Below are 13,079 nucleotides of genomic sequence, written 5' to 3' on the forward strand. Positions count from 1 at the left end.
CCAGTGATCATCAAGTCTGTTTTTGAGTGTGTGAAGAGTCAGCACAAAGACAACTATCTCTGAAAGACCGTTCCACACATTAAACAAGTGCTTTCAAAGAGAAGAACTTAAGACCTAGTGTGGTATTACATTTTTTTTACAGACATACCCAACTAAAACGGGATGTCAGCAATGACATAAATCCCATGGGTATTAGTGCCAACTCTTTCTTTTGTAGTTGATTAATTGCATAGCTCTACGCGCGATTATTCGGTTACAGTTATGACGTCATCACTGTAATTTTTATATTGCAGAAAAACAGTGGAAACATATCTTTCTCCATGGTGCACTGTCTTTGTTTGTTCTTTCGTGTCTTAACGTGTGGTGTCTTAAGCATGTTAAAACATCTACCAAACAAAAACTGTGAACAACTTTCAATCTACAACATTCCTTAAAATCCTTCATAGTAAAATCAAAAACTTTCAAATGAATCTACTACTAGGCTACTACAACTACTGTACTAGCACCAATAAAAGCAACTTGCAAACAATGAATAGATGTAACACCTTGTAATGTGATGATTAGTATGCAAGAGTTTCCTATAGAAGGACGTTCTAGGCTAGGCTCTAGCCTAGCGCGATAGCAGGCACATATTTTTCACATTGAAATAAAACTCTAGTACTACACAATCGATCTGACATATGATTAATGTGAACCAGGCCAGTAATGAAGTAATAAAATTGTAAACATGTTTGAAGAAATGATGACAAATACTTTATGCAAATCATTAAGGATTAATAATTTATGAATTGACAATTATGCGCAATAATCAAACTGCTAGGACTGGATGTTGCAATGCAGAACAATTGTATTACGGCAAGTAAATACATGAAACTGGAGCAGGTGCTTGCCGATTTTTAACACAGCACAGTTCTAGTGCAGCATTGTGAGAACCTGTACTTTTGCGATATTTACTGACAAACTGCTTTAGTGTTGTTTTTGATAGGTTAGGCTATTTTCAAAAGCAGCTTATAATGTGTAGTGCTAGCTTGTAGTCGAAAAATAGCAAGTTAGGTTTTGAGCACGATTAATCAAACTTCCAAAGTGTAATCGCGACTACTGGCGATTAATGGAGTACGACTATCAGCACTAATGGGTATAGGTCTCAATCATATCTCCCCTGTTTAGCCTATGAACAAGAGATGGTAGGCCAAGCCTTCTCAGTTTGACATCATAACGAGTGTTAGAGCTCAGTGGTCAACGCCGATGCCTTTCAATCATAAGGTCCCGAGTTGGAATCACTCCAAGATTAATGTATGTCGACCAGTTACAGATTTGTTGACAATTTAAAATTCATAATCATGGACGTTAAATATGAATCTAAGAGACTGACTTCGGTCAGCTTGCCGCTTTGATAAGCCGATGAGGCTTCTTCGCGAGTTCCTGCTTGCAGGAGGATCTAAAATACAAACATACATGTATAGTCTAGAGGTCTTTAAAGTCTGTCACAAGTTTGATGTCCATCCTTTGAACAGCTAAAAGCATATTCACCTGCCTTGCAAAATGTTGGTAGAAAACACCATTGCAGTACTCAAGATAAGGTCTCACAAGGGATTTCAATACAGTATAATTAGTGTCTCCTGGGTGAGTGTAATGAATGACCTATGAATATGGTCAGGGTCTTGTTTGCTGTGTTGAATTGCGTCTCAGTATGGATAACAATCTTAAACTTATCATCAACCATGATTCCAAGATCCATTTCCTCAGAAACTGCTTCCAGAAGGGTAATTATCCTAATGGTAATCCAGCTGTGCACTGGTTAATTATTTTCTCCCTAGATGCATAACTTTGCATATATTTATTTTGAAGTACATTTGCCAAACTCTTGCCCAATCTTGGAGTCTTTGAAGGTCTTTTCGGAGGCTATCGTAGTCATATATATAATACATGTTGGCATTATCAGTTGAATGATACAATGAACAGCTTCAGGAATGTCATGAATGAAAAGTCGATGAATAGTAGTGGCCCAATGACACTTCCCCAATGAACTCCAGACTTTATTCCTTTCCGTGTAGACAAGTTCCCCCTTTATAACCACTCATTGTCTTCTACATATCAGGAAATCATTAAACAATCCCCGGACATTTCCTACAATGTTGTAGCATGTAATCTTTTCCCAAAAGGTGGAAGGTGTGGAACACAGTTTATCAAATGCTTTGGAAGACTCCAAAGTAAATATAGTATCAACTATCAAGACAATGACTTCTAATCAATAATATTAGTCCATAAATCTAAGCTTAGATCTGAGTAACTGTGTAGCACAAGATCTCCCTGGAATGAATAAGGAGAATAAGGGTAAAAGCATATGATTTGCATCCATAAACTCCATTACATGAACATCAGTTTACACACCACACTAGTTAAAGCTAGCAGGCCTATAGTTGGACTTATCAGACTTCTTACCCTTTTTGAACATTGCACTGATTTACAAATCCTTCCATCTATTTGGTAATTATGCATAATAAAACTGCATTATAATTGATAGCAACTTATTCACTCCATGAAAAGGTAGACTGTACTGTTATAATTATGTAATGTACAGTAGTCTCATTTATCCAGTCAATTTCAGGAATGTTGAAATCTCCACCGATCAAAATATGAGAAAAACGCTTTACTGTACATGACAGACTCACCTCAAACTGGATTCAAGATTAATTAGCATAGTTATTGACAAGGTCACAGTTTTTTTTTTGTGGGGGGGGGGGACCTGTACAGTACAGCCAATGAGAAGATTGTCAGTGTTTCGTAGCATTACTTTGTACCCAGCAAAGGCTCTCGTCAAAGACAATAAGCTCATACAAATCAACATGATTTTCCTCTAAAATGGTAAGCAGTGTAAACAAGAATGCCTCTCTTGCAGATGTTAGCATAAAAAATAAGTAGGTGGTATACACCAACCTAGCTACACCTAGATTTATATTTGGCTTAGCTTCGGGTATTAATCGAGAACAAATCCCAGAACGTAAAGACATTTGTTTTACATCTATAGGCCTAATTAGTAAACTTGTTGAGTCACCACTGTCATAAATTCATCACCTACAGTATTAAACCATAGATCATGAACAGTAAATGTCCGAGTATGCCATATGGAATATTACTTCCCTTTATTTTGTCCACAAAGTTACAAGTTGTGCATCAGCCAACCTTTACATTTTGCTATTGTATGAATGAAGTAGAGATTTCCAGTTATTAGCTTGCACAAAAAACAAAAACAAAATTGGACAAAACCTTTCAGCCAAGTTTTCCAGACATTTGCAAACAGGAGATCATAAGTTGAAAGTTACTGGGATTTTCTTTGAGCTATTTCAAACTGATAAATTTCTAATGTTTGCTGGTACAAAATTTAGTGCAAGAATGTCCATGAAAAAAATTGAAATCACAGTTTTAGATGGGTTGGGAACTTTATGACTGCACCTACTGTAACAGTAAATGTCCTCCATACACTTTGTATACTGTAGGCAGCCTGAGCTATAGCCTATTGTAGCCAGTAACACTGAGAAACGTTTTAAGCATTTAACAATTGTGCGCCATAAGGCAGGTGAAATTTTAAGTAAGTGCAGGTAAGTTTGAACTGTATCGGTTACATACATGTGAACTTGTGTGAAATTATCACTGTAGAATATGCTGGTAGGGATTGGGAAGTGACACAAGGAGACTAAATCAAACCCCGAATCCATTCTCTAGGTTAAATGCAACAATGTAAGTTTAACTCATCTCTACTGGCAGACTTGTAACATGTGAAATTAGAATCAAATGATTAAATGCAAATGAAGGTAAAACAAAATTACATATAATTTGCTCCTTGGAGACCCTTAATTATCCCGTAATTCCTTATTTCCCAGTCGCCCATCCCATTTTCTTCGTCCACGCCCTGCACGGTGGTATGTCACCAATAACACAAACCATGCCATGGTTTGTACGCTCACGAAAGGCAAGAACGCAATATTAAGGGGAGGAGTCTACTAACATTATTAATTATGAAATCTACATAAATACCTTCTTCCCGCCTCTCGCAGAAATGAATTGGTTTTTAAATTTGTGGTTTTAAAGTAAGACGAATACCAGCCTGCTGTGCTTTCTATCGATCTGTTTTATAAGAAAAACTAAAACCAATATTACATCATACCGTACTTCCCCATTGGAGAAACAGTGTGACATCTGGACGACACAAAACAGGCCAAGTTATTTTAAAGTCAATTAACCAAGGTACGAGAGTTGATGAAAGTAACTTAACAAGGAAAGGCGTTAAAAAGTGAGAAGGTTTAATAAGAAATCAGAAAGAATAATAAAAAGAGAGATGGAATATCATTAGACCAAAATACAACAATTCTAAGCAGTAAACACCCTGGTTGTACATTATTCTATGCAATAGTGTGAAACTACTGTAGTGGTAACTTAAAGACTGCTACAGTATGTGCAGTCAAAAGGTCACAGAGCGCTTTTTTTAAACTAACGACTCTATTTTAAAGGCTGTCTTACACTATCTTAGAAGAATGTTTGCTTTAAAATTTCCCTAAAACATATTTCTTATTATTCCTGTAACAATATTAACAAAAGGAACAACTAGAGGTCATTAACAGGTTAGTACTGAACATGTTGAACTATTGACTTTACCCAAAACAGGAACCAGATGATGTCACAGCTAGATCATGTAAATAGTTGCAAATTGTAACATACTGTACTGTATGCATTAAAGCAGGCTAGCACACTGTGAACCAAAAATTGGCATCGCCAAAAATATTGCTGATGCTAAGTGCCAATTGGAATTCTTCATGTGTTTGATCAGAAATTCAATGTGGTTTCTGATTTTTTATCCTGAAAGTTAAACTGTTATCTTGGCGCTAGTAAAAGAATGATTTAGAACAAATTTCTGTGATAGGTAAGCTAAGAACGACACAAAATATTAGTGGCAAGTTCTTTGTCACAATTAGTTTGAAATATTTTGTTTTGAGATTTCAAATTGCCTAAGAATATCAAATTAAGGTTTTTCCTAGCCATAAAAGTATTTCATCCCCTGGAAATTTTTAATGATGAAATCGCAGTTGTTTAATCAGTGCGTTTTCGAATGTACAGCCACTTCCCACAATTCATAGTATTTGTAATTGCAATAATGAAGTCACTGTATTGTCTACTTGTCTGCCCGATACAGGTTGTATCACCCATTTTCTGGCATTTTGTCAAATAATGATTTTGAAAATTGTGAAATTTTTGAAGTTCCATACTGTACATCATTTCAAGATTCACATGATATAGCATGCCAGTTTCTTTGTTTACATGTTACATTGAATTGTTTTTGGGAAATCACTTTGTCTATCAGCTAGCAGCAGCTTTTGCAATTTATATCTTAAATAATCTGACTTTAATTGAGCTGTTTCTTTGTTTTCTTGTTGGCTGAGTGTGATTGAAATTTCAGTAAATGTTTTATATACTGTAGGTATCATATTTTTTGTTTGGTGGTAATGAGATTGTGACCATAAAAGCAAATTGACGATTTGCAAATTAAAGGCATTGAAGACTCGCCCCCAAACCGCGTGCGACCATCTCAAAAAGTTAACTTTTTGTTGCTTGCAAGTGACGTTTTGTTCGTGTCGCTACAAAATGCAGACAGTAATGAAACGTGATACCTTGTTTTCTTTAGCTGGACCTGAGATTTCCATCGCTGTATCGTTTATACACTGTGCTGTGGGTATTGACCGCAGCTGTACGTACTGACTGTACACTAGTGTCTAATTACTGACGGTAGCAAGCTGTGTGTGTATTTTCTGAGATCGATGGTGGTGTCTAACACTTCTTTTACACCTCATTCCAAACTAGGGTCAGATTACCGGCATTAGACGTTTCTTTTTGCGCGAGTCTTCACACCCTTTAAGCAGGACTGACAGTGCTGAATAAATACATTTATGGGTTCCAAGAAAAATGTAGTGTTCATTGTAAATGATTTAGTATGGATCTGTATCTGAAGATCTTGAGAACGGCTGTTAGGTCTACTCCTCAAACTAACCATCAACCTACAATACATGTAGGCAGTATGACATAGCTCATACTGTTCACAGTTTAATAACACTTACATATATACAGTATGCTAGGATAATAAACATTCACATGCTAGCCTACTAAACACACGTAACATGCTAGCCTATTGAACACACATCATTTATGCTACCCTACTAAACTAGGTTCAATGGAATGTTAACAGTGTTGACACTAAAACCAATGCCATCATTGGGGATTGTCAGGAGCTTACATATAGATGAAGCATTTGCAAAACTCGATCTCCATGACAGGAAATAAATGATCTAATTAATGGGAAACATAAACAATTGAAGCGTTAGTGGGTTTTTTTATGTTGTATGTAGACTTGGGTCACTTGGTCAAGTCTTCAGCCACATGTGTGAAGAAATATTTTAATATGTGTAATATATCATCTCCTAAAAATATTAAGATAGCTGTTTTGGGGGCAGGTTGTTGAAATGAGAGTTGACATAAGACCATTTATGATAGTTTGGTTTCTGCCTGCATCTTTTATAAGCAATGTACAGTATTAAACTCAGGGTGAACCTTGCTTTGATATCCTTCGGTACTTGTACATGATTATGCAGGAAGCTCAAAGACATGCTGTTTTGATCGTTGAAGTTGTACCGCAGTGAAACATCAGACAACTTACAAGCAGGTTGACTGTACATAATTAATTAATGACAGGCAATGTTGTCCATTGCAATTGCTTGCACTAGCTATGTTATATTCACAGATTGGAGTTTTTAGCACAACTGATATTGGTTCTAGGTAGCTCATTGCACATTCAACATCCAGAAGGAATGTTCTGTAAATTTTATCTAAATGTACAGTATTCTCTGAGCTTTGTTCTCTCATGAAATCTTTTGTCTTTAACTTAGAACTCCTCGGCAAGGCCATCAGATGAGGAATGGGAGAAAGGAAGACGCCTTGGTTCAGGAACATTTGGATTGGTAGTCTTATGGACGAATAAGGTAAAGGATGCATGTATATGTATATACTGTATATATATATATATATATAAATATATAACAAATTTATTTTGATACCGTTCATGGTACATGTATACACCATTTACAATGTTGAAAAGTTTTTAAGTTCTGAAGTATTTATCTCAACGTTTTAGAACTAATAATACATGACATACTACTAATAAACATCAGACATCCATTGATAATTAAAGTGGCTGAACTATTTTTAAAAGTCCATAGCAAAGGTCATAACCTCATGATCAGCTCCACACACAGCAAAACCCCAACAGAAGAATGTACTATCACAAGTCATATTGATCTGTCACCTTTTGACCTGTTCCGGATTCTTTATACTTACAATAGATGCATACAGTACTGTAGGTCTCGCATAAAGGGTATTTACAATGCACAAAATATATGCAGCTTTATCTAGAACAAATGTTGGTTTAGTTTCATTTGTGGGTACTATGAAGTATGTTAGTTTAAAGTATGAATTTATTTACAAGACTTCATTGCAGGAGTTTAACTAAATAACAATTCCTAAAATGATGGATAACTCTTTCTGTTTGATAGTATTAAACAATGAAAGCCTGTACTGAGAAGGTTGTACACGTAGTGTTATTCTTCTTTATCAATATACTCAGTTTTAAATTATCTAAATTGCAACAAGGTATATATGCTTTGTTCACACATAATAGGGTACTAGCCCTCAATCTAAACGACAAGATTTGTGTGGTGGCAATCATTTGGCTGGTCCTAAACTTACAAATATCAGTTCTAACAATGATCCGATTGTACAGGAAAATTTCCACCATTGTCCAACAACTTTAACTTTTCATTTGCCACCCTGCTTTCAAAGTTAATTCCTTACTCTTCTAGGTGCCATACTGTACTTGCAGTTCAGAAACAACAGATTCCATGTAACTCTGTCTTTATTCACCCCGCCTAATGGTGTCAACACTGCTTCATGCATTGTGTCACCACTGTATCATGGTGTCAACACAGCATCATGGTGTCACCACTGCATCATGTTGTTACTACTGTACCATGGTTTCAACACAGCATCATGGTGTCACCACTGCATCATGGTGTCACCACTGCATCATGTTGTCACCAGTGCATCATGGTGTCACCACTGTATCATGTTATCACCACTGCATCATGTTGTAACCAGTGCATCATGGTGTCACCACTGCATCATGGTGTCACCACTGTGTCACGGTGTCATCAGTGCATCATGGTGTCACAAGTGCATCATGGTGTCACCAGTGCATCATGTTGTCACCACTGTATCACAGTGTCACCACTGTATCATGGTGTCACCACTGTATCACGGTGTCATCAGTGCATCATGTTGTCACCACTCATGGTGTCAACACAGCATCATGGTAACATCACTGCATCATGGTGTCACCACTGCGCACTCCCATTCCTGCTCCCGTGACCGCCATCACTGTAGTGCAGCCAGATGAACGAAGTTGTTTCGAAACCAAGTTAAGAACAGAAACACACCTAATCCTAAGAAAATGTTTTATACAAATTATGAAAATTTTTGGCATTGAATGACCAAGAAATTAAAAAAAATGTATTTCTTGGGTAAAGGAGGGACAGGTAACAGAGGGAAAACTAATGTCAATAATTGTAAAGTAATAGACATTCTGAAGGGGAATTATTCCTGTGGTATGCATAATATTGACAATGACTACTAGGTTGTGTTTCTAATTTATCTTTGTATTAGGAAAAAGTTGGTTTTAAAATATCACCAGAATTTGATCATTTTTTATATTTAACACAAGTGCAAATTGGCATGTATTTTATATGTCTATAACTTTTCATTAAATTATTATATATTTTTTGGGCAAAAGCACAGTGGTAAAATATAACTCATTAACTATCTTATCTAGCCATACCACATTTGACCATGCTCTTTACATTTCCAGTTCCAACCCAAATTTTTTACCCTGCCCTACTACACACAGTGGGCAAATGTTATGTTGCAATGCAGGAAGTTAGATGCGTTTGGGAAAGTACCATTTACACACATTATTACAGTGTTATAAAAGTGTTTTCGATGTTATTTTGAATCCCTTGCTGAGGGTAAAAAGGAGTGATTGTTTGTGATATTGATGGAGAGTGTTTTGTGTGTGTACTGTATGTCAGTAGGTACATGCAATACATGTACATGTATGGCCAACAACTTCTACCTTTATGTACAGTAACAATCACATTCCATATCGGTTCCCCCCTTTTACTCCCCTCCACACAAAAAATCAAATCAAATGGTGACATGATACAAATTACCTGGGAGTCAAGAACAGCAAAAGCAGAATAATCTTTAGAATATTTTGACACATTTCGTAAATATTGGTATTTTGGGCTTTTCCCCACCATTTGTAGAAACCATTGATAAACAATTTTTCACTTCACACGGTCTTGGGATAGTTAATCAAGCATGAGTGAGAGAAATAAAGAACATTTTAAAATAATCTCAATTTGCAAACTGAGCTTCAAATCATGCTCAATATACTGGAACTTTAAGGTGACAGCCTGACTATGTGCTACAGATTTTTTTCAGACTTTTTTGTGCAGTTATTTCCAGACTTTCACCACTTACATAAATTTAATATCATAGGAAGGAATATTTTAATACTGTTTGATATGTGGGGTAGCTTTCTCCACCCCTTTGGCTTCTGCCTGAAGTCTTATCATAAGGTATAGTATTCTCATGCAGAGAAAATTGTTAAGGATGCTTTTCTGGTTTGTCACTTGGATGTTTTATTTGCCCAAACAACAGAGCTTGTTGTCCTAAAATATGTAGCAAAATAACAAAGAATAACGAAAATATTCTACGCTGTACAAGGGACATGTAGAGTGTACTGTAGGTCTAGGTTTGATGTGAACAGAACATCAGATTTAGGGCAAGTTAAACGCCCCTCCGGGATCATAGGCATACAGCTGTTTAAAACAAATAATAAATAATAATAATTTCAGTACCTCCAAGGTGATGATGGATAAAACCAATTGAACAATTTTACCTATTTTGGGGGATATTACATTCCAATGCAATCTGAATTTGATGTACATAAACTACAAGTCGTCCTGGGTATGACCTCCAAAGTTTGGTTGTCTGGATAGAAATTTGATCCTCTCAATACTGTTGACATACTGTACAGTGTACATGAAACGTATGTACCTACAGGTATGTGACAGTACCAACCTAATGTACATTACATTATTAAGGGTGCATTGAATTATATATGTTCTGTTACAAAAATTAATGCTGAACGGCTCTTTGGAAGGCAATGTGTAACACCACATACAAATTTTGTGTGAGTCCACTCTAATTCACAGCTTTAGTAAATTATCAATGGCAATGTCATGTACAGTATGCTCTTGTATGGATAGAAGGAAATAAACAGTACATCATTTCCCTAGTAACGTGAAGTTTGTGATTCGAACAGTACAGGGAAAAGAGGGAATAATTCATTGTTGAAATTCCGCGTAGCGGTTTTGAAGACTCTGAGCTTTGTTTGCTGTTCAACACTGTACGGTTCCTGTGTGTTTTGATTTATCAAAATAAAATAAAACTGTTAGCAAACTGCTTATCCACTAGAGAGCCTGTGTAAGAGAATGTGTAAAAGCAAGTTTGCCTGACGTTTCGATCCTAGCAGGAACCTCTTCAAAGGCTTAATGACAAGTAACAGTAACAGAAGGGAGAAAAACATGCACAGAATACAGACAGGTTAATGAGCATGGTGAACACTAAGAGATAGATGTATTAAAGGGGATGTTTTGATTTATGTACGACACTGTATGGTTTCTTTTATGAAATCAGCTATTGTAGAGATGCCTCTTTGTATAGCAATTTGGCCATTTTGCAAAGCATTTTGTGATGCGATATTGGATAAGATATACCCTGCAGTATTACATACCAGGGATGTGCCCAGGATTTCCTGAGTGCTGGGTATACTGATCGCCATCCTGGGGGAGGAGACTGAGGGGTTGGCCCCCTCCCCTTTGAGAAATTTTTGATTTTTTGAAGGTGCTCAGATGCCAAATGCTGGCACTTGTGTAGCTTTTGAGGAAATACACAAGTACTAGTTTTGCTAACAATTTACATTTTTAAATTTTTTTTTAGTGAAATATTTTGCGCACCTGTTAAAAGTTCTTAGTTTGTTTCAAAGAGATTTTACAAAGGACAGATTGAGAGCCGTACGTTATGTTTCTCGCATACGTAACTGATGCATTATTAGTCTATGATTTTGGCATAGGCTAGGCCCAATTTATGTTGAATATATTGTTAGGAATGTTGGGATTTTAGATGAAAATAGTGCTGGGCGGGATTCACGATTTTTAAGACAGTGCTGGGCGGTAATTTTTAGTGCTGGGCGGGGCCGTCCAGTGCCACCCAGCGTGGGCACATCCCTGCATACAGTACAATCGGTACGTACAGTACACAGCTCTAATGGCCCATGACAAGTGACTGTGTACATGTAATACATTAAACCAAAAGGCAAAGAGCCTTTTATACATTACCTTCATGGGAACTGTATTTAATTTAGTATGTGCAGAAGACATTTAATTATGTATGCACTTATAAACAACTTCTCTCTTTAGTTATTTACCTTTTGATTCCTTGCTGGATGTGTAAGGTGTCTTTGCAATGATGCCGGTGAGGTGGGTGTGGGTGTGAATGTGACACTGCTTGTAAAACACGATAACTCAAAAAGGTTGCGATGTCTGAAGTTGATACTTGGTATGTTGACTCACCTCAGTGAATTCAAGAACCCTATTGAACTTGTGGATGTCAAAGGTCGTATGATGTCAGCAAAGGTCAAAGTTTAAAAGCCTCGTAAACACCATGACTCAAGAAAGACACCTCGGTTGAAATTCTTATTTAGCATGTCGAATCCCTTCGTGTGTTCCAGAACCCTATTGAAATTGTTTAGTACAAAGCTATGAGGTCAACTTATGGCCACAGTCTATAAGCATGTTGTAAACATGATTACTCTAAAAGCCAAGTTTGGATGGACTTCATAACTTAATATGTTTATTCACCTTACTGAGTAAAAAACACACATTGGTTTTGTTTATTTATGGAGGTCAACAGAGATCACAGTCTGAAAACTTTGTAAACATGACTAAGTCAAGGCAGAAGCTACTTGGATAAAGTCTACAGTAATTGTTTTACATCAATGTTTTTGGCAAGGAAGAAATAATTCATGTAGGGTTTACACTTACTGTAGCAGCAGTCAACAAGATGCTAGGTTGTAAACCTATACCAGTGTTTGATCTGATAGGATAAATATGTACTTTACTAAATGTATAATTTGAGGTTTTCAAGGAAATTTCATGGCCAGCTGTTAAACTTACTGAGTGTACTGTACTCTATTTTAGCAAAAAATCATGTTCAGGGTTCTGCTTTCTCGTTTTGTCTAATTCAGGAGAAAGGCACGACTCTGGCTTTAAAACACTACAAAGGAAACATGGACCAGAAGAATCACGACCGCTGGATACAGGAGGTCCTCATCATGAAGACCCTGAAACATCCCAACGTAGTCAGAGCATTCGATGTCCCAGAGCAGCTGAAAGTGCATTCTTCCAACCTGCCGGTACTTGCCATGGAATACTGCAGTGGAGGAGACCTACGAACTGTGAGTGTTTAATATCTGATGCTCACAAAAAAATGTTTTAAATGTTTCTTCTTTTTCTCTTTTTTTTTTTCTTCTTCTTCTTATTTTCTTGGAGCCAGAAATGTCAACCTTTTGAAAGAAAGGACAAGAGGAAAGAGAAGCTTGTGAAGTTGAAAATGAAAGGATTTTTTAGTTTCTGGCACTAACTTGTGGATGGAATCTGCAATGGAATTTATAATTGCACTTCTCATATGAAAAGGGAAATCAATCTCAAGTTTAGTTTTGATATTTTCTAAATGATTACCATGGTGATGACTTTAGTTGACAATTCTCACTTACGAGAGGGGTCAGCAAGAGAGTACTGTATGTTGGTCAAGGAATGAGTAACTCCAAATATTACACACACAATTCTCCTGAAAGAAAC

General features: G+C 36.6%; 1 protein-coding gene and 1 long non-coding RNA gene across 2 annotated transcripts in view; one reads left to right on the plus strand and one right to left on the minus strand.

The window, feature by feature from the left end:
- The window catches only part of LOC139968843 (uncharacterized), a 97,546-nt gene that overhangs the window by 18,540 nt on the left and 65,927 nt on the right, over positions 1–13,079 (minus strand). The window lies entirely within an intron of this gene.
- Positions 1–13,079, plus strand: part of LOC139968838 (inhibitor of nuclear factor kappa-B kinase subunit beta-like) — a 39,085-nt gene that overhangs the window by 1,151 nt on the left and 24,855 nt on the right. Inside the window, exons 2-3 of the mRNA XM_071973341.1 lie at positions 6,933–7,025; positions 12,467–12,676. Of these exons, the coding sequence (XP_071829442.1) occupies positions 6,933–7,025; positions 12,467–12,676 (303 nt within the window). The remainder of the gene's footprint in view (positions 1–6,932; positions 7,026–12,466; positions 12,677–13,079) is intronic.

The sequence above is a fragment of the Apostichopus japonicus genome, chromosome 6 (genome assembly GCF_037975245.1).
Source record: "Apostichopus japonicus isolate 1M-3 chromosome 6, ASM3797524v1, whole genome shotgun sequence".
In the NCBI taxonomy this organism is placed as follows: domain Eukaryota; kingdom Metazoa; phylum Echinodermata; class Holothuroidea; order Aspidochirotida; family Stichopodidae; genus Apostichopus; species Apostichopus japonicus.